The 23,423-nt window shown below is 42.2% G+C and overlaps 1 protein-coding gene across 1 annotated transcript in view; it reads right to left on the bottom strand.

Annotated features, from left to right (window-relative positions):
* The window catches only part of rngtt (RNA guanylyltransferase and 5'-phosphatase), a 177,524-nt gene that overhangs the window by 66,977 nt on the left and 87,124 nt on the right, over positions 1 to 23,423 (bottom strand). Inside the window, exon 12 of the mRNA XM_072678641.1 lies at positions 2,128 to 2,196. Within this exon, the coding sequence (XP_072534742.1) occupies positions 2,128 to 2,196 (69 nt within the window). The remainder of the gene's footprint in view (positions 1 to 2,127; positions 2,197 to 23,423) is intronic.

The following is a 23,423-nucleotide window of genomic DNA, read 5'->3' as shown; positions in this document are numbered from 1 at the left end:
GACCTGTATACCTGCAAATATTCAGTTTCAGTCTAACAGTCTAGCTGTGAATCAACAAGTGAATAATCACATATTTTCCTCACGTCAGCTAAACATGCTTGAAAAATAAGCCATCCCCTTCTTGTGTAGAACTCAGACCTCCAAGCAGTACCTAAACAGATTACACTCAAAAGCAGCCAGACCCAAAACAGGCTGGAGGTGAGGCTTAGGAGAACCCTGTTTATAAACAGCAACAAGAGAAACAACAAGAGACACAGGAGACGCCACAATGCTAATGCTCTGTGAGCAAACCCTATTCAATCTTAACAGCCAATTTACCCTAATCTCTTCATTCCGACATAAAAATCCGTCAGCTGCGAATTGAACTTCTTGAACTTCTTCTAAATGTCACTGCCATTCTCGCGTAAGCTGGTTCCTTGTATTCACTTTGCATAGAAACGCACTCTGGCAAGGTAGGGAGAGTGTTTTAAAGTCCGAGTTGAAGAGAGACAGAGCGCATCGCATCGCTAACAGGATCGTCAGTGCTTTTTGATGCTTAACTGTCATCATGCGGTGTCTGCACATGCCGACAAGCTGTCAGTGGTTTGATGGGCAGCACTGATCAAGTTGCAATATCAGACATGTGGTCTGCAGTATCGCTAAATACAGCAGCAGCGCTGAATACACAGCTGCAACAACAACAAAAAAAAAAAAACAGAAAGCTGCCTTTGTGTGCCTTTGTCCTTGGTACTGTGTTTGTCTGGAGGCCGGAGATTGTTGACGGGGGATTAATGGGGCTGATAAGCCCTGGGCATCTGTTGATAAGACTATTTAGAACCACCAGCGAGAGGCAACATAACCATACTGATGGGAAGAGAGAGAGAGAGAGAGAGAGAGAGAGAGAGAGAGAGAGAGAGAGAGTGAGAGAGAGAGAGAACACATGAGCAAGGAAAGAGAAAAGGACAGAGGGCAAAAAGAGAGTGTGAGGCAAGCACAGAGAAAGCGTGACGAAAGAGAGACAGGGAGATAACAATTGGCCAAGATCGAGAAAGAAAGCAAATGAGAGTGAGCGAGAGCAGAGAGAAGAGGGCAGAGAAGCACAGAATAGAGAGAGAAGGAATGAGCAAGCGACATTAAACGTGAGCATGCGAGAGCAGCTAGAGAAAGAAGAGAGAGTGAGAGAACTGAAAGCAGGAGAGCTGGAGGCAGGGTCGAGATGCTCAAAATTTAGAGGGAGAGAGAGAGAGAGAGAGTAAGCGAGATGGATGAACAGAGGAAGGGAAATGAGTAGCTACGCCCACACACTGCCTTCAGAATGATGAACAGCCCCTGCGAGATAGAGCTGTGAGAGCAGTGAGAGCAGTGGTAGAGCCGCAGCACCAAACCCAAGGCTGAACAGTGACTGTGCTCAGGCTTTACCAGAGCGCCTTTACAACTGATCCCCACTGACCGGAGTGCAAAACCTGCTCGCCGCTAGACGCTTTACAGGAAGAGAGTTCTGGACAAATCCGGACAGGAATGAGGAGGGATGTACAACCAGATTGCTGATATGTGGATGATGCCCAGTGGACGCTGTTGGCTGGATATTTCTGGTTCTCCACTTGTACCAACGCAACACACACTAACATGCCACCACCATGCCACCACCATGTCAGTGTCACTGCAGTGCTGAGAATTAACCACCAAGCAAATAATCCCTGCTCTGAGATGGTCAGTCCTGTGGGGTCCTGAGCACTGAAGATCAGGGTGCAAGGGGGCTAACACAGTATGCAGAGAGACAAATAGACAGTGGCTGGTCACTACCACTCTTATTGGTAAATGCAATCAAATCCTTACACTCCATCTAGTAGAAAGCCTTCCCTGGATTACCCTTGATTTTGGAAGAATCAATAATTTAGCAGGTGTCCCAATACAATTGTCCACATAGTTTATATATACACACACATGAACATTATCTGGGAGTGCTGTAGCCCCAATTCCCACTTCATAAGGAAGCGTAGTTGTACACCGAACAGTTTGGCTGATTGACAGCACTTCAGAAAAGTATCAAATGGATATACGTATATCTGTGTGTATATTGGATAGTGTTGGAGTGGAGTGTTGGAGTGAGGTCTGTCTTATACTGAAAGATGGCTACGCTCTACTCACCCCGATGGGCTGGAAGATAAGGCCGTCCACTTCATGACTGACCTGGGAGGTGAAACTGCCCTCCAGAAGCTGCAAGGGAGAGAGAAACAGACATGTTCAAAGGGTTCAGCAACAGATGAGCGCATGACAGAGGAGAAGCGAGAGAGGGGAGGGGTACAGAGTGTGTGTGAGAGAGAGAGGGGTAGAATGAGGTGAAACATGAGAGGAAGCAGATAAAATACAGCAGTCGGAACATTACAGAGAGCCATGCGGCGGCGTCAACTCTTAACATGAAGAAAAGGCACTACACTCAAATCTCCCAATTTCTCACCCGAATTCAAATTAGCGCAAAACCCTGAAACTCATCATTGCGATCAGTCTAGTCCAATTTAGCATGAAATATGGTTTGATCATTTCGGGGAGAAGGCTGCGGTATAATTAAGCCCACCACTGTGAGATCAGTGAAGGAGTTACCAGTCTTGTGAAGAAGTGCAGCGCGAGAGCAGATGTTCATTTGCACAGAATGAAGTAAATGGACACGGTAAGAGACCCCTTCTCTGTAGTAACACACACAACTGGATTGGTCGATAATCAGTACTGGCTTCAACTGGTATTTAGCCGGTCAGTACAAATCGTCCCCTGTGCCCTGTCCCCTAGCCAGTGATGTCTTATACGTGCTCAGGGTGAGCAAAAAGCCTGCTGTGTGGGACCACATTAGCATACACAAATGCTATTTGCAAGCTGTGTTCTGCTACAATCTCACGAGGCGGCGCCGTTATTAAAAACTTTAATAGAACAAACTTGATTAGTCACCTGAAAGCATGGCACTGGGAGGAACAAAGAGTTTTCCAGAAGCAAATCTCTACCAAAAAGGCCCAAGTTTCATTCCCGGCAAAAGCTAATTCTACTTCCTCTGGGGCACAATCAATTAAAATCACCAGGAATTTTAACCCACAGAGTGCAAAAGTTAAACATATTACTTCAATAGTGACAGAGTATATAATACTGGCCGATTAGCACCTCTCTGCAGTCAAGGACAGGCTTGCAGCCGCTGGTTGGTCACCTATGGCCACATTAAAATACATGAGGGAGGGAAAAAAGGAACAAACTGAGCTGTGAGAAAGCAGAAATGCTGTTGCTTCTCTTAGATTTTTTCTCTGCGCTGAGAGGTAAGGCTTATCGTACAAAGGTACAGGACTTAAAAGTGAAGTGAAAGTGCTCCAGAAAGATGCTGTCTTAGTCTTCCAGTTATTTTAGGCTTAAGGGGAAAATGTGAAGCTGATGACTGTTTCTTTTTTCTCCCCCAAGTCTTGTATTGTTTATTTATATTCCCAAAAAAATCCATTCCATTTCCCTGTCAGTGCACTTCTATCAGTATTTCAGCACCGTGGGAAGTCAGAAAGTGCCCTATATTTATTACATTTCCAGTCTTTAAGTACAAGTCCTTCTTCCTCTAAGAGTTCATTCTGAATAGATTCGATATAAGATAATCCACTTGCACAATGAATACTGGAAAAATAGTAGAAAATGATTGATACACAACAAAAAAGAAAATCTAACAACCGAGCAGGACCTGGTAGACCACCAGAGCTGCACACAGCAGATAAACAGCATGTAGCCTCTTTCCACATTCTGCCAGCGGAAATAGAAATCAGTTAAAAGAGTTCTCTTTTTTTTTTTTACTGGTTTGAAATCTGCTGCCAGAAGAGTGCATGCTTCTGTCCTGCCTTCCACTGTGAAAAGATGCCTCATAACTAAAAAAATCTTACTGAGAAAAGGCACAAACATCTGATCAAACCAAACCGTTCAAGCTGCTGGTGGTCTCAGAACTATTTATAAACCACCCCAGGTTCCAGACCTCAACATCATTGAATACATATGAGAGAAACTGCACTTTAGAGGTGTGGAAAACTGCACTGCAGATTATCATCTGATAGTAAGATTTAGTTGATGAGGCTTCAGTGACCTCCGTTTTCCCCTGATGCTAAAGCAGAGAAAATCTTCTCTCTCATTTTCAGCTTTTATACAACAGTTTAGAGAATAAATAAAGACGACGAGAAATTGAGCCCTAAACATGGCATCAAATATGTTTGAATATCCGCAATTCCAAATTATAGTTCCTCAACAAGTAGCCTGTTGCGATGTAGCAGCTCGTCATAGATGCTGAGTATTTAACCGTTTAGTTATTAGTAAAAACCTTACAACGGTTTGCTGGTTTGCTTCAGCTTCAAACCAAGCCAGTGCTAAGCAGCAGCCTTCAGCGTAATGATATAGCTGATACAGTGAAACTAACTGCTGGAACGAACTGCCGCATAATAAAAAATGAATACCGTAATGCTTACTTAATGTACTTAATGGCTGTTTTGACTGGAAATAAAATAATGGAAAAACAAATGGAAGGATGTTCTCTGACATTTGCACAGCACTGTAAATATTTCAGCAATGCAATTTCAGTTCGAGAAAGCCCATTAACGCTGTATGGACGTCTCGAAACAATGTTCTGCAAATGAAAAAGCCTATGCAAGAGAGTCTATCCAAACAATCGTTGGGCTAATGATTAAACCAGCGTACGACTGCATCACTGCCCCCCCTTGCTGACCTAAGCTGATTTCCTCTGTATTTGTCTTAAAATTGCAAACTTTATGAAGGAAGTGTACGCCTAAATCACCAGACAACGAACTTCTGGCCAGTAAAGGCCCTCTGGTTGGACTGGATTTAAGCCTCTGCTTCACCCACGCTCTAGCTTTTCGCGTAGGCTGTCTGAGACCTTGCCGTCAACACACAGCTATTGACTTCAGTCCTTTGTAATGGAACACACTTCAATGTTCTCCTCAGAACAAAGTCAGGCATTTGAACCGACGAGGCATCATCGGGCCGAACAGCACTAGAAGTCCAAAGCGAGAGAATGTTCTGGATGGTTTGTAAAGAGGAGAGTAATTGTGTTTTTCATTTCTCCCCCCCCCCACACTCCTGTGTGCCAAGCAAAAGCTCAAAGCGGTGCACTCCCGATCAAGGCTATCGGCCTTGAGGTTTAAAAAAGAAAAAAAAACTTAACAACTCTAGCTAACGAGACATATACACACATATACATCACACAACCACCGTCGCACGCAACCTCAGGCCTCGGAAAGAACTCCAGCATAGACGTGAAGTAAATCAATGTCCTGGTCTAGGTGAACAAGACTGTGGCTGTCATCTATTTGAATGAATCCATCTCCTCAGCAAGGTCACTCACCACATTTGGGCACTGGCATGAAGACTACTTGGAGAAGAACATGGTGCAACTGTACCCGCATGACAACGGGAACGATATTCTGCAGACACCACTGTTTATTTCTGTGCAGCATGGCTAGCTTTCCGTGTAGGTGTTGAGCTCTGGGCTGTACTACACAATTCTGAATGTCAAGAGTAAAAGAAGGGGAGGGGGGTTTCTCGTTCTCTCGCATCCAAGCAAGTAAATTTCTTGCTCTCGTTCGGTCGCCCAGTCAAGAGGTTAGACATGCAGCTGTGTATGAATGAACTGGCCAGCGAGGAAGTGTGACTAAGGAAAGGTCAGAGTTCAGGAAAGCAGACGTTGTAAGCTGAAAGAGGCCTTTACCCTTCCTCAAGGCCATCCAATCTCAGGCTGGACCAGAACGGCAGACTGTAAGCACCGCGGCTGGTGAGTCAGCCGAAATGTCACTGCCGAGGCAAAGTTGTTGAAAAGTCCATTTCAGATTCTCAGTTACAAGCTGCAGGAATGTGACGAGGTAACATCTTGGCGCTGCCGGTTCCTTCCAGCAACGGCACGAAAACAGCATTAGGTGCAGTTTTTGAGACTGTAGGCTTAGCACTGCTTACATGGCTATGTCTGAAACAAACTCGGATGTCAAGATTTTGTTTCTGAATAGAGCTTCAGTGGACAAACGTACTTTACGTCGTTTAAAAAGATTAGCTGAAACCACAACAAAAGCAAGAATTCTGCACACACATTTGTCCATTTTCGTAGAGAACAGTGTCAGAAACCACATAAGCAAGTGTAGTCAAGATTACTCACAGCAGTTTACCGCTAGTCTGAGTGCGAAGATATGTTCCTTCATGGCTATGCATGGACATTTTCAGCATGACAATGCACCACAGTTCCTGAAGCAACACAGACAGCATGGTTTCCTTTGCTTTAGGGGCCACAGTGCACTCAAGCATCTTTGGGTTGTGGTGGAGCAGGCTGTTCCGTGCAATCTGTAGCAACGCACTTTGCAACACAATCCTTCTGCATGGTCCACCCAACATCTTCGACGCCCTAGAAGCCAAAGTCAAAATCCCCAGCAACACAGCACTACACATTTGGCAAGTAAAAGCAGTGGTAGTAAAGTTTGGCGCCATCACAAACCCTGTTTTGACGTTAAAATCTACTTTCACGATTTACTAAACAGGCACAACAGCCCATGGTAACAGTACCCATGATAAGATGAAGGGGGAAGGCTCCGCTGTTTTACTACGCAGACTGAAGACCCTTCTCCTCCGAGAGTACTTGGGTGAATAGTACAGTACTATGGTCTCTACTGACTTGTGTTTAGTAGTGTCTAAGCTTAGAGTTAGCTTTGAATTTCTAGTCTATTCAAACTAGCGAGGTTTTTCGAAGCACTTTTGTAAGTCGCTCTGGATAAGAGTGTCTGCTAAATGCCTTAAATGTAAACATAAATGTACTTCACTGCATATGCATTTATAGGTGTTTATAGGGTAAAATTACTGGGATATTACGATAAAGAAGCAGCTATTCAAGCAATTACATATTAGAGACTGTGGGTTACAGGTGATTTTATCACATGTAGGGGTGTTTTTTATTTTTTTTTACACTTAAAGTATAGACGGATAGAACTATGATGAAATACACATCTTAAGATATTACTAATAACAATGAACAATTCTTGCAGAACTGTAGTTCTTTTTGGGGATGCTGTTGTTGCCTACAATCACAGACTTCAAAACAGCAACAAGAACTTCAGAGTACATCGCAGTAATGTCAATTACTTTTTGTCACATTATAATGAAATTAACACCATATTAAAATGAAATCAAAGCATAATGCTAATTTCTATTAGCGTCTCTACGCGATTTCATCAAGCTAACGGTGTTGTAAGCTCCTTTTCCCACGCTGGGACAGACTTTCCAATAGCTTTCTACTCCCGTGTAGCTCTCAAAATAAAGGTCCTGCACCCAAACACTGCATAATATGTCCAACATCAAGTCTGTTTTAGCTATGATTCACGCTAATCAGGTGTAGAAGCCAAAGGCTGCGGCCCAATGCATACTACACACTGATACTTTAACAAAAACACCATATACTAATCTTAATAGCGCAAGTTTGGTAGGTTAGCGCACAAAATATTGACATGTACTAACAGGAAGTGATGAAGCGTTGCTATGCCAGCAAACACCACTGCAAGTTATCTAGCTGCTGATGCCTCTGCGCTTCTATCGCTAACTACAATTTGTTCCTAATATTTATGCCTGTGTCTATCATAATTATACTCAAAAACCAACTGGTTCCAATTATGCATCTTGCATTTTTCAATATACTCAACATACTCAACATCAACATGCACACAACATTTATGAAATGTTGTGTGCATCCCATTTAATTACTTACACTAACTAGTTTTTGTGTATTAAGTATATAGAATAAATATCTCACATGGTGCTGTATATATAGCGCAATTATTTGAGATGCAGCCTGAGATATAGCAATAGATAGATAGATACTTTATTGATCCCGAATCCCATTTAGCAGCCAGTAACAGCACAGTAATACAATACAATAATATTTAAAAAAGAAAAAGAATAATGGAGTAATGGAATAATAAGGTATGAATTAATAATTATTAATAATAATAATAGTACTAATCAAAGCACAGACAGAATGGTAAGACATAAAGCGACAAAGCCCAACACTGACTATGAACAGTGGAGCATTTTCAGCTATTTTCAGCTAGCTTTTAGCCAAGCTGATCACCAGAGTTCCAGTAATTAGTGCCTCCCTCAGTACATCTGCACCTAAAGTTGAAAACACTTGTAAGCAATTGTATACTTCCTACCATAGCAATGGAGTGCTTCAGTAAAGGGCTTAATGATCTTTAAGCCTTTCTAAGAGCTTGACAGAGCACCCCCTCCACTCGAAAGGCCATGTTTTGCATGTATTAAAGAACAAAGCTGTAATACAGAGATGACATTCACAGCAAGACTCCACGATAACAATCGCTCATGACACACACTTCCCAGACTGTGTCCATCCCTCATTTCATCAGTCTCATCAGCACGTAAGACATGGACTCAGAAAGACACAAGTTACCCTTGAAAACAAAGAGCTCCTGTTTGAGCAGATCCTCAGAAGCCGGAACAACGGGGGGGTTGGGGGGCTGAGACTGCACCAGTACGATCTAGGTGGGATGGACATGCTCAGCAGGAGTCAGCTCGCCTATCTGGCCTGAGATGAAAGTGGCTTGTGCAAGGTTCTTTGAACCCCGTGTTCAGGTACCTTGATGGACCGATTCTGGTGAACTCCATAAACCTGACGGCGAGACTTGCCCTCAAGAGTTACTTTTCATCAGCCATTAAATAAAACTTATTTTGTAGATGGCGGTGGCAAAGAGGAGATACGTTGAGCGTACACAAGGGTAAGTAAAAAGGATCAAAGAACAGTCAATATGATCTTCTGCAGCAATTGCCCGTAAGGTTGATTAATGATGTCACGACAGTTTCCACAGAGAGAGTGTTTTGCTGCGAGATAAGAGACAAACGGTTCCCCTGAACCTCATGCTAAGACGGATGATCTGTAATGAAACCAAAGGAAATTAAAAAACAATGAAGAAAAACAGTGGGCCAGGGTGAATAATACTACTTCTGATATTTTCATAGAGCTGGATAATAACACCACTGCAGCGAAACCAAATGTTTCAGTATGTGATCCACATAAAACAGCTACTGCCCAATTTTTAAGCTATCCCTGGTCTTCAGCAACACCATTTCCATTTTTGTAGCGCGTCCACAAAGGTTAAATCCACTTCCCCCAGTTTTAGCAGCATCACTGACTCAAGAACACCATTTACAGCTTTAAGTTGAAGTCTGCACTTTCCTCAAATGTCACAGCACCCAGTGCAAAAAGCCAGTGCTGATTTAATGCTGGCATTTAAAAAAAAAAAACGCCCAGTCCTCCAGCTGCCTGCACTCAGACCTAGTAGTGAGCTTCATTACACAAGGGATAATACCCATAAAGATAACTTCATCAACCGGCATGGAGTATTTAAAGAGTGTAAGGGTGTTTTTACACTTTTTGTTACAGAGTTTGGTACATTTGGCAGAGTATTCTTGAGCCCAGGGGTCTGGCCTTTGCTTGCTAGCAAGCCCTGGTGCTGTCGCCAACGTCTTCCAAGTAATGTGATCGGTTCATTTTTCCCCTTAGTCCCAGTTTTAGGTTCTGTGAAGGTGAGGTAGGAAACGGAAAGTGGCACAAACTCTTGCACTGCAACTGTTGTGAGACCAAAGTCTTGTGGGGTCTTATGGCGAAGAAACCCATCACACGATGCTAAGAGAGCTGGGAGGGTATAAGCAGACCACTGCATATTTTCAAACTGCTGCTATTGCAACGTCACTGAACATCTGAACACGCTTGGAGGAGAACACTAACTACCAATTCTGTCAGCTAACAGACACCTGTGGTGGACAGCATCATGCTGAAAAATGGGGGAGAGGGATGGCCCTCCTACCAACCCTGTGAGAGCCAGTCTAATTGTGCTCTCTGGGATTGCTGGCCACGGATGGAGTAGGTGTTGGTGATCTACCAAGGGAATGAGCCTATTGGTTATAGTCATCCATTTGTTGTATGTGTTGTTGTATCAAAGGTTCTGACCCACTTTGGTTGAATTTCACCAAAGTGTGAAAACAAACCTGAGCTAATTACCTTATATGACCTCCAAAGAAGTCCAGAATCGGTGCAGGGACCATCTGGGACAAGTGTGGTTAGACCCCAAGTCAATACTACAGAAGAAACAGTCTTCAGGGCTATGATCATTCTTCCTCAGATGTGCTATTTTAAACTCATTACCTTAGTGATGGAGCTTCCTTAGCAGGTTCTGCACTGGAGGCTATGAAAGCGGATAAGGAACACCTTTAAGGCTGGGGTACTTTCAGTGTGAAAGAGGACACATCAGTACCAATCGCTCACTTTCCTCTCTTCTGGCAGGGGAAGGAGGAATGCTGTTCTTTCTGTAGGCATTTCAAGATGTTCATCTCACTTTGAATGTCCATATTTGGAAAAAGTGAAGGGAAAAGAAAAGTCCAAACAAAACAAACTGATTTGTGTGTAATATTCCTGTCAATTTTCACATATTCAGCGGCGGGCACTTTTATGAAGGAACTTTTGCATTTCACACCAAAAGCTACACTGAAAGGAGCTGTGATTCACGGCGATGTGGAATGCACACAGAACATACGAGAAAGAATGAGATGGGAGGCTGCATACAAAACACTGGAACCTTCTATTCACTTCAATATAGCTTCATTTGCAGTGTACGATACAGAATCACATTGGTGAAATCCACCAGAGAATGCTTCCCAAACACCACTCAAACAATCAAGAGTTCATTTCATAGTCTGAAAACTTATCACCGGCCCACACACACACTCACACACACATACACACACACACAAACACCCAAAGTGCTGAAAGGCTGACAGAATGTTAAGTAAATAATGCAGCCCAAACAAACAGCTCATTAATTTAACTTCAAAGATGACAAGCCCTCTTACTTAGAAACAAATGCATTAGGCTGGGTCTGGAGAAATCTATCAAAAATCCTTCCACACAAGCGACAACTTAATAACTGTTCCTTCAGCATACCCAAGCCCCAATCAGTCCATCAAGATGATGTGCAGATGCAGAGAAAAGGCAAATTAATAGGAAGATAAAGAGAGAGGTTGCAACTTTAGGGGACTGACTGTCAACAAATTCTGTCGGTCTTACTTATTTAATACCTGTTCTAAACAATACAAAAGTGATGTCTGAAATCTTGTTTTACAACCAGGATGACTCAAACAATGTTTTACAGGCTTTGAATACTTGTTGATCTTTCAATATCATCCTGAAAAACAGTACTATTTATCACTTGGAATGAATAGGGACTGACCATGAATTTCTAGAGCCGATTTTAATATCTTTACAGCAAAACTGGTTGATGGACAATTAGTTTTGTCAATTTTTTGCCACAATTGTTAGCCCTTTTTTCCTCTGTGGGATAAAATAATTCATGAAACTCAATGACACTCTCTCAACATAAAAAAAAACGATGTTCACATGTGCGGTAACATCATATCAGATAAGGTATTTGTATTGTTTTTCAAAAATAAGACAAAGAATAAACAAACACGGCGCACCACAATGAGGTTAATAAAATAAATAAATAAATTGATTAATTAAAATACTTTAAATGAGAGATAATTCTGAATTACAGACCACTTAATGTCTGATGAGACAAATCTCTGTATTAAGTCAATAGCATCGGACCACTGTCGAACAGTGGCTGCCCTGGCATGATCATCTGGCAGTAGTTCGCCAAGTAAGATAAGTATAAGTTCTTATACATATAAGAACATCCCAAAAATAATGTATAAACACAGGTTTTAAAAGTACACCCTGTTCAATCCCGAATTTTAAGATTTTAGGGTAATTTCTCAAGTGTGAAAAATGATATTTCAAATTAAGTATAAGTCCAGGTCTCCTCTTTTTTCATCTATGGTTTTAGATTTTGACAGAAAAAAAAGACAATGGAGTTTTAGTCTTCTTATAAATGAGCAATAAAGTTTATTAGAAGAGCGAATCTCTAAATAAGGTATGTGTGTTGAATGTGGTGCTGAATACAACAGAAACAACCACAAACAGTGGCTGGAAGCCAATACTTATTAACTATGACTGAGAACTGTGGAAGACCTAGAGACAAATGCATAGTTGCTAAAAGAAGCAACTTCCATTGCTAAACATTACTTATTGGCCATAAAAGCTACACCATACAGCTCCGTGGAAATATGACACATCTCAAAGATTTCCAAATCCATTCAGCTGCTCCATTAAGGTGGAAAAGGGACAATCAATGGATGCACTCTTTCTGATCTTGTAACACAGCCAACATCATTAGCTGCGCTAATGGTGTAGTGGAATCATGCAAGACTCCCATTCTTGAGATACGGGTTCGATTCCCGGCAACTTTCGCATGGGCAGTTGTGGCCTTATGGTTAGAGAATTGGGCTTGAGCACGGAAGGTCACTGGTTTAAATCATACCGGCAGGTAAGAACTGGAGGTGGGGGGACTGGAGAACTGGAGGCTGTCTCCTCCCTCAATCCATGGCAGTGTGTCACTACCACGTATGGGTCAAAAGCGGAGGACACATTTCACTGTACATTGTACAGTGACAAATACTTGCACCTTTACCTTTATCATTCAAAACCCAAGGTGGGCATAATAATGTGGCACCCCTTCTTCCTGAGAGTATCGAGCTGTTAGTCAAGAAGCCTGAAGAAACTCCCGAAGCGAGTCACACTGGCACATCCCAAAAGAAATCCACAACCAGCATGGGCTCATCAATCCAGCAGTTTGAAGAAACACTTCATCTCTCTGCAGAATCAAGCAAACGTCCAGGGAGAGGAGCGGGTGCCTCATCCAGTGATGCATTTGCTTTGCAACATCTGAAGGGGTTGAACTTCATAGACAGCTCAAACATCCTGATGCAAGAGTGACACCAAAAGTCTCCTGGCAGAAAGAATGAGACAGATACAGAGACGACCCTAATCTGCCGAGTGAACGCAGAACAGCACATTTGCCTCAGAAAAATTAGCACCCCTGTTTTGGTATGGCGGATGGTATTGCGAGAGCACTGCTAAACTGCATGGTTTCCAGTGGGATGCGTTTCCTCAAATCTCTCTCAACACTTCAGGGACTTAAAGCATAATTGGAACTTCGTGTTCTTTCCAGCCAGAGAGAATTCAGAAGCCATCACCCTTCCAAAGCGGCCTCCTTATCCCCCTTCCCCCCCGTGCTCCCTCTGAAATGAAACCCCATTGATCTCAAAGCTTCAGGTGCAATCGTTATAAAGCAGAGGGAGTCAGAGAGAGAGAGAGAAAGAGAGAGAGAGAGAGAGAGAGAGAGGGCAGTGGATTGATATTCCAGTCAGTGGCCCTGATGCTGGAGGCGTCTTTCATGCCTAATTCAACACTCCCAAAGCCCAGAGGATCGGATGCAACCCCCCACCCCCAAAACATGGCTTGCAACATTGAAGATTCTGGTCATGAGCTGAGCTTGTCCTGAAGCCGTCTCAAGCAAACAAGGCCAGCGCTTTTGCCGTCATCCTGACCTTAAGGGGCCTGGCGACTGGTGGCAAGATTTAATTAGACCCTTTGCTCCTATTAAAGATTCTAAAACGTTTGTGAGAATAGAATAAAAGATTAGCAGTAAGGGGGAAGTAGGTATTTGTCTTACTGGTTTGAGGCACAATTACGGAAGGATTCTGTATGCACGCCTCACCTCTGCGAAAAGGAGTGTGCGCTGGCGGATTAAGCACTTGGCACAGGAGATTTAAAGTCCTTTCATTAAAAATTTGTCCTGACCCACAGAGAATTAAAAACAAATGAAACTTTTAGGACCGTCAAAAAATTCAAGAACACAGTCTCATAGTCCTCAAGGTCCTGATTCTTAAATATTTTTAGTTTAAGGCACCCCTAGTGAAAAGTATGTGTCATTTCTTTTTTTTTTTTAGTAGTTTCTGTCCATTTTGCTAGCTTTCTCTATGGCTACTGCCAACCTGCACGCAGTAGAGATGCGGCTCTGTTCTGGCGTTACAGGTAATTTTAAGTGGGCAAGGGATAGTCATACTTATAGTATATTGTGATTGGTCTGCAAATTTCATTTTTATTGTGTTTAATAGTGACTATTATTTTTAAACAAGCACTATTTTTTGACTTAATAATTATTAAAATAGCAATTTAGAGGGAATTTAACAAAAATACGACTTTTAACCCAATGCCAGGGGATGTACGGTCACATATCCACACTCTCCCTAGACTATTGTCCCATCCCACCGACCCCTACTCACCCAATCATGGACAGCCTTCCAAGTTCTACCAATATACAGCTGTGTGTATTTGCAAAAATGCTTGCCTTTGTCTATCTCTATTTGTAAAGTATTTCCGATTTTCATCTGTTTCTTATCTCCCGTTTTTGTTTTCAGACTGATCTTATGTTTTTTTCTGCCAGTTTGGTTTGTACTTTTTTTTTCGACCTTTGCCTGTTTTTGACATTTTCGACTCAGCCTTTTCCGATGTCTGTATTATTAGTGTTTTCGGCTTGGCCTGGCCGGATACTTCTGTTTGGATACTTCATTTGTAAACAAATCACTTTTACAGTGTTACACTCACGAGCATCTGGTTAGTCTCACTAATGCTACACTTTCCAATGGCGGCTTCATTCGTTTACAATGTTTAAATAAAGAAGTAATTTAATTTACAAGCATCAGTCTTTTCTTCGTATTTGCAAATGTGTCAGTCAGGGGCTAGAGAATGGAAATTGGCCTCCATTATTGGCTTATGATTGAATTTGACTGCATTTGGAATGCTGGAGCCAGTACATCAATCTGTCTAGTCTCAATGTAGCACTTTAATTTCGTGTTGAGTAGATACCACTAGTAACACAGACTAAGTCTAAGCCAGTACAGTAAGTTGTCTAAAGTAACCCTTCATAGTCTAACCCTTTGAAACATCCCTAACAGACCAGGTTCAAGCTCAGTTCCTCACATCTTGTGTCGCTTTTCTAGAAGCTGTGATTAAAGCCTTCATGTTCTTGGTTAGACAGTGCTTGTAGGAAAGCCATGGAGCAATCAACAAGCAGCAAACTAACAAATTCAGGTAAAGGTACTAGGGGCAGTGAGTACAAACACCCAGACCGGGGAGCAGGGGAATCGAACCCACAACCTTGTTATCGATAGCCCGGCACTCTAACCGCTGAGCCACCACTGCCCCTGTTAGGTCAGTATGTCAGCAGCAAAGAGGAATTCCAGTCCTGTCAAAAGCCTCAACTGTGCATGTACATGAGCTGTATAACTGAACGAGAGTGAACTGCAGAAATGTTGGGACTATTCACAGGCATTGCATGGACCATAGAGTCACTGTAACACTTTTTAAATGGGAAAAAATACTATATTTAGGGACAAAGCAAAAAAAGAAAGACTTTGCAATAATAAGCATCAAAAGTACTCATTTCGACATTTAACTATGATCTGTAAACTGTCAGTAGTCCACAGGCAACTGACATAACCTGTAGCCACACTGTAAAATCAAGTTTTTCTATCATCCAACAGTATTCCTTTTTTAAGCTGGCAGTTCCAAACGCTAGCTTTAGTTTGTGCCAGCTTAACGTCAATACCGAGCTCCCCCAGCAGCCCAGGCGCTTCAGCCGGAGGTATTTATTAGGTTGATTATTTTCGACTGTGTGGCTTTGCTCTGCCTTTGCTCCAGCCCAAGACGGCGCCAGCAGAGTAGACCTGTTCAATGAGTCATAGCGAAAGGGTCAGCGAGCAAAGACTTGTGGGAAGGTGGCAATCCCCAAACGCTGGCCGTGCAACTTACAGGGGCTCCAAAATCCTGAAAGCCTTACCGGGGGTGACTGAAGGTCAAGTCCAATAGTAAGGTAAGCTTTTCTGGTCAACCTGTCAAGGAAGGAAGCCAGGCAGAAAAGCTCAGAATAAACAAGCAGAAATGCCACCCGGACACAGACTGTCCTCAGCCTATCATACCCCCTCAGGATAGTTATAGGCTAAGGCTAAGCCAGGGTTTGGCATTTACGGAGTCATTAGACATTATGTAATCTTTTTCAAGAAGCTTTGGTGAAGCTTGGCTCAAAGCCAAGCACAACATTAGTAAACAACTGATACATACATAATAGTACATACATAATGTGAATCTGACAGTTGCTCTTTGCATTGTGCCCACATTTCATGATGAATGAACAGATACTATCCATAATGACCTAAAGAATAAATCAAATCTTTTTACATTTCCTTTTATTGAGTTATTTTTTTGCTCTTCTTCAAATTTTACTTAGTTGTATTTTTTCTGATATTAACATTTTACTGAGCAACAAATACTTACTGCCCAGCTTTTAATTGTAAGTGTCTGAAACTTCTGCATAGTACTGTTTACATATACATACATACATACATACACACACTCACACACATATATATATATATATATATATATATATATATATATATATATATATATATATATATATATATATATATATATATATATAAAAAGGAGCGCAAAAGCTTTTTCAGTGTTGCACCCAACAGAATCTGCAGTTCGGTTTAAGGGTAGGCTTAATGTGCGTCCAGATCAATAAGCATCGATACCTTACAGTTCAAATAATAAGTGTGTAAACAGAACACACACTCGACTGAGACACTGTATCGACTGAACCGTTTAAAACTTTATGAGAACACCATTACACTTTTCAAACTTGAGCCAGGTAGTCAATTACGTTTCACTACCCCGACTGAAAGGTAGCAGCTGAAGAGCTGAATGCGTATGACATTTGAGGGTAATGTGATGAGGTATTACACGCCTCCTTGGTATGGGGTAAATGAAACCCTAATGAAGGGAGAGAGCGCCGAGGCCTTATCAGCAACACAATATTTGCAATTAGTCGAAATTAAAACGCCTAAATGACTGCCGGAGCAAAGAGGCCTGGTGTGCCATGAGCCAAGTTTCAAGGACAGAAGATTTAAATGATTAATACCTTAATATTGACAGACTAAATGGCTGCAGATCGTGACTGAACAAACAATGTGGAACGTCTTGCACTGCCAGGTATCTATGACTGAGAAAATCCAAATACAGTTAAGCCTAGTGCACACCCAGCGATGTAGTCACTGTTTTAGTCTTTTGATAAACAAGGTCTGCCAGGTTTAGTCATTATTTTAAGCCACATCACAAGACAGCCCCTTACAGCATGCTGTACCGCCTGTCTGACTCTTGTCTACAGACAAGTTGCACTAATGCTGAGTTTATGCTGGGTGGTCCGACAACAGTCCTGTCAAGAACATTTTTTTTTACTTTTGTTAACAGACGCCATGGATGCCGATAATGCAGATAATGCAGATAATGATGTCCAGCGATCACCGGTCATCTACAATAGAACCTTAACGCTTCCAAAATGCACAGAACAGAGCAGTAAGGCTCAGAGAAAAGCATACTATATAGGACGCTGTGGGTGTGTACTGTTAAAAGTATGAAACTGTGGAGGAACCTCTTAAGGTGCTTTAAGGAACCTTTTTCTTCTGAAAATACTTTTCTTGAAGGTTCCTCAAAGCACCTTAAGAGGTTTTCGCCACAGTTTCAAACTGAAGAACCTCCAAAAGTTCCTCAAGGATCTTTTAACAGTGGGGTTTCCTAAATGTAACAACCACTCCTGTTAAGGTGGAATGGAAAATATCAATAAAAGTAGGCCTATAATGAGCCAACTTTGCACACAGTGCATGTCCGGGGTGAGATCATTAGGAAAAAATATATACATAAATGAAAGTGAGGGTGGTATTTAAATCACATTGGTGTCACAATTTGTGGGCAAGTTCAAATAATTCAGTATTACTACAGAGCAGATTTTTCATGATTTACTTGACTTAACTATTTACTAAATTATAGTTCCACACAGCTTTCAGCCACGTTCTTTAATGAGCCCAGACAGCTACAAACATCCCTTCCATATTTGATTCAAATTCGATTGGTTTTGGTAGTCTAAATCCAGGTATCTACAGCCCGTGTACAGTAGGGATGACAAAATTACAATGTTAAATTTTAACATTTAAAATAATCATGAAATAATTTTATTTATTTCGTTAAATAAATAAAAATAAGCACATTGGCTGTAGAATCGTGTCAGCATCATTCAGTCCTTTCAGTCAACATTTCAAGTGCTTTAGATGGGACTTGTCACTGAAAAGCTGACACTACAAATGAGGGTGCTCTGTAGACGACTAAGCTACTAAACATACAATGCTAACACGTTAGCTTTAAACACGTACACATGGGCAATATGCTTAGACAATAGCACATTCTAGTTAGGTTAGCTGCTGAAGCCATGCTATTTAGCGTTTTCTTTGCCTTTGCTTGGTGGGGGAGTGGAATAGAGAAAACAACTTCCATAGAAATTTGCTAAAGAATGAGCTTATGTACCTTTTAGACAATATTTAACACCTCTAGGCTGAGAATAGGTGGTTTATAACACGGTGAGCAGTCAGGGATGATTTACATTTAGAAGTATGTTTTAGAAAAATGCAGCTAAAAAAAAAGTTTAGTTTAGAGTCAAGTCTATTCAAATATTTGACAGAGGAACAGTTCATATTTTTACTTATAAGTTAAATAGACAGTTCTAGTGTAAAGCTTCCCTGCTTTTCACTAGGCCTCAACTTTTGTTGTGCTCATGCTCAGAAGACAGCTTGTTGAAGTGGAGGTCAAAAGTCAAAAAGAGGACAACGAAGCACACACTCCTTTGTGGGGGACATTTATAATAACCCCCTACCATTTCAAACTCTGTTGGACATTCAAGTTGCCCACATCGCCAGTCTGACAGGCTCAACCTTGCTCAACTCTCAAAGGCACTGAAGAGTTACCAACAACGTAGACCTTATCAACCAACCAGCACAAAAGGGGGTGAGAACAGTGAACCAATCAGAACAGGCTGCAAGTTAAAAAGTTTCTGGTGCTCAGTGTGGCACAGAAAACAAATGAAATCCACCCACTGCTCAGTACTGGAGTATACCTTATGCTTCAGCGAGCAGGTAGCTCATTTCACAGATGCATTAGACCGTCGTCTTACACGCCGATTCCCTCAGTAAAAGTGCACCCAATACATCAGATAACCCTTCAATCCTCCAGTGTCGGCTTCAAGTTCAATATGTACTGAGAGGGAAGGGGGGTGGGAGCGTAATATGGTCTGAAAGTTTGCAATCGTTTGTCTCAGAAAATTCAATTTCATCCTGAAAGTGATCCATTTTTTGATACGAGCTGATACCATCGGTCTACTTATAAACACACATGCGAGTGAATGCACATTGGTGCACACGCACACACACACACACAAAAGCACACACATCCCTCCGAGGTACTTGCGACTGATTTACCAAGAAACAGGGTGACTGCATAAAGTGAGGAGAATGACTCAACTAATCAGAATAATCTAAAGACCTAATTAAGCGGGTTTTACTAGCCTAATCATTCGTGAGAGCTGGATATTGGACTGTAGGGGGACAGAGATACCTGCAGATCCCTTAATTAGAAATAGATAAATTTAGCTACCAGTACACCATCAGAAGCCAGATCTTATTAGCTACTTAACAGTGCTGTTACACCAGAACTCAGTGATGCACTACATGAAAAAACAACAAAGTAATGGGACAACTGCTCATACACTGTATCCTCCAAAATCAGGATGTTGGATGATCAGCAGCCCACATCATCTCCAACTTTCTAACTCATGGCAAAAGTATAGAATGGGTGCTATTAAAAAGAAAATCACAAAGTTGTATTGATTTTAACACTAAAACTTCTAGTTCACTCATCAGATTAATTAAACTTAATTAAGCTCAACAACTGGGCCTAGTATTTTAACTTGTTAATATCTAAGGGCGAAAGGACAGTGTGTAAGTCTTAGACCCCACAACTAATAAAAATCAAGGTCATTAAAAAAAAAAAAAAGTTAATTACGTGTTCTGCTGGTTTTATAATGGAACATTAACCTTTAGCTTACCTTTAGCTTTTGCATTGCTTAGCTTCACCTAGCTCAGCTCAGTCCTAGCTATTTGCTATTAGTCATACATCTTTTTGCTTAAGGCCTAAATTGTTTTTAGCTTTAGCTTTAATTACTGTGTTGAAACAAACCCTGCACACATCAGTCATTAGGTTAGAGCACCGGGCTATTGATGACAGGGTCGTGGGTTCGATACCAGGGCTCTGCAAGCTGCCATTGTTGGGCCCTTGAGCAGGGCCTCTCACCCTCAGCAATGGATGCCCACCGCTCCAGGCAAGTACGCTCACTGTCACTGTGTGCATGTGTGTGTTCACTGCATGTCAAAGGCGGTGGCCAAATTCCAGAATAGTGTGCAACTCTAATGGTTAATATGGTTGTCTTGTCTAATTTCCTTATATTCAGCTGTTCAGCAGTTCAAAACATCTTGTTGTGATATTGTGAGGTAGCTATTAGAACTTATTTTGCACAGTAGTGCATTTGTGATTTTGTATTTTTTGTACTATAAAAGAAAGGCCATTTCAGGCCCCATTTTAGCCTACATGGAATCACAGACACAGTACACAATTCAATCTAACTTTGCAGAGGATTTATTGCAGTTAATAGTATCTCTGGTACCGCACTGTAGTACTTTGCTATTTCTGTGAGCCAAGAGTATCCAGCTTTCACACATCAACTTTAAATTCCCATTTAAAGCTAACTGCTAATTGCTTCAAGTGGCACCGCTTTCACCTTGCCAGGCAACCGGGCCACTGGGTAAACGCTACGAGGCATGCATGCATGCATGTACTCTTCAAGCCTTAATTGACCTCATTGCCCAACTGAACAAGCAATGCCACTTTAAGCATCTCGATTGAGGGGCAGGGGCATTGGAAGGCCAGGCTTTCTCTCTTCTCATTGTTGTTTAAACGTGACCCTGAGGCTCTCCGTTGCCGCATCCTCCGCCTCTCTTTCTCTCTTTACTGCCTGCTAATGGGCTCTTAACACAGGCCCTGGCTAAAGCTAATCTAATCCACACGCTCATCTCCCTCTCTTCAGTTGCCAGGCTGCCATCCCAGACGTCCATCACCGTCCACAGCCATTTTAAGATGATTGAGGATGCAGGAAAGCAATACACAGATTTTTATTGAGGCGGTGTATTAGAGCCATCGCTTGGACACAAGGGCTTTGTCCTCAGAGAGGCTCTTTTCTGACAGGAACATTTGGGACACAAATAGGCAGCGCTCGCAGATTCAGACAAAAGATGCGATTACAGACCAGAATATGAACACAGGCGAAACCCACATTTGCAAAAGTGACCCCACTGGACAGAAGCTCTCAGATCTTTCTTGCAGCTCGGAATGGAAGTAGGACATGAGGGGAATTTCCGGAACCTATTCCTCACGGAGAGGAGGGGAAAATCTATCAGTCTAAATGCGCAAAGCAGATTCCTCCTTCGCTGTCCTCCACTTCGACAAAGACGAGGCTGTGCGTCCGGCAGATGGTCACGCTGGAGAATAATGAGCCCCTTTCAGTCACAAGAGTCTGCTTACCATGACTTCACCGCCTAAGAAGCCACATGGCGGACCCCGGAACAACACAGCCTCTCGGGGGTCAAGAGTGCCACTTTGTGGCCTTCGAGGCATAGACGAGACCCGAGGATGACCAGGAGTAACCGACTTGTTCTTCTGCGAAGAAAATAAGATACGGCAACAAAGAGATGACCGATAAAGACCTTGCCAGCTTAGTATGTGTGAGAAGAAGTCTCTTGCAAATTCTTTGGCAGGCCAATTCCGAGAAATAGCTGTGGAGTGTGGAAAATGCATGCCTGTGTTCTAAAGGAAACACTGGGATGAATGAACTGAAAGAAATGCTGCCTGACACAAAGCGGAGTCGGGTTAATTGCTCAACATCCCTGAATACTGCAATTTGACTCTGCAGCCTTGGTAACGTTGTGTGGGACTGTACATTATGCTTATTCCATCAGATGTTTATATAACGAAGTCAGAAGCATTTCTGTGCTTTAGGACAGACTGAGTTACACCGGCAGAGCTCAAGAACTAAACTGGACCGTTAATAGTGATTATCCACCGAAAAACAAGGGGTAAACTAGGATGCCCCCGTCAAGTGTTTTGCCTGAAATCTTGATCCAGATAGTGGAGTGTTCCAGAGTCCTGATCCAGTTTTAGACTAGCAGATTGTTTGGACCTCCAGTTTAAATAGAATTATCAGACTCCGCTTCTACGATTTTGCTTCTAAACAAGTGGTAGACACCTGGAACAAAGACAGGTACAGGGGTTGACGAGAAGAAGACAAGGCTGTTTCAGTATGTGTGAAAAAAGATCCTCACGAATTCATAATACGACAGACCAGTACTGAGAAATAGTCATGGAAATCTGAACAGCACTGGAATGAAAGACTAGAAAGAAATGTCAGGTTAATTGCTGTACGTCCTTGAGTACTGCAGTTGCAGTCTGCAGCCTTGGTAACTTTGCCTGGGATTGTAAACATATCTTTATTCTGTGGGATTTTTTTTATACACATTATATTCTGTGGATGGCTCTAGGGAAGAAGCTTCAGCCCATAAGCAGCTGCATGGTACAGTATAGCAACAACTCAGGCTTAGGGGGTTACAAAGTGCCATCAGCAAGTAAGCATTCAGATCACAGACAAGCCCAGAAGTTGACCAGAGACAAGCAGATGAAGATCCTCACAGTCTCTGACCTCAGTTCTGAAAAACAGCAGTGGACTGCAACATACCCCTGGCTGCATTCTGAAAAATACTGGAATGAATGAACGAACAGAAAGACACAATGCTGGACACAAACAATTGTGATTCCAGCCTTGGTAAATACTGTGTTGGATACATGCATTGCATGCATTTCCAAGCTCCAGGACAGATACTCAGAAAGGCTACATTACTCTGTGAATTACAAATTCCATTACAGTCACTGGCAAATGATATGTTTAAAGTTTCTGCCTCTAAACGGTGTCATTTCATACTGAGAATCTGCTCAAACCCTGGTCTGAACTTTTGCATTTTATTATACATTACTAGAAAAGTTAATTTCCTTAAGCCGCAGAATGGCTGCATAACTTAAGTGGCTGACCGTGTTAGTAAATTGTTAGACTGTTGTAATGTGGTCACTAAAGTGTTTTTTTCTGAGTAGTTGCTATGCTGTTGCTAAGTGGCTGCTATGGTATGGCCAGGTGGATGCTATGGGGTTGCAAAATGGATGCTACGAGGTCACTTTAGGATCCAAGGTGGTTTCTATCGTTGCAGGTGGTTGCAATCGTATTGCATGTGGTTGATATGGTATCCCAGGTGCTTGCAGTGGTGCTGCAGTGGTATCTGGAGTTGGGACTATAAGAATATAGTTGCAGACCCATGATAAATACACACGGGCCAATTAACCAATAAGTCTGCTTCCATGACTCTGCCCCCTAAGCAAGCGGCCGAGCCCTGGAACAAAGGTTCACTAAAAGTCAACAGGAGGTATTTGGGCCACAGAT

Source organism: Salminus brasiliensis, chromosome 1, assembly GCF_030463535.1.
Source record: "Salminus brasiliensis chromosome 1, fSalBra1.hap2, whole genome shotgun sequence".
Classification (NCBI taxonomy): Eukaryota; Metazoa; Chordata; class Actinopteri; order Characiformes; family Bryconidae; genus Salminus; species Salminus brasiliensis.
The sequence above is the reverse complement of the archived record's forward strand: the minus strand, read 5'-3'. Positions and strand labels throughout refer to the sequence as shown.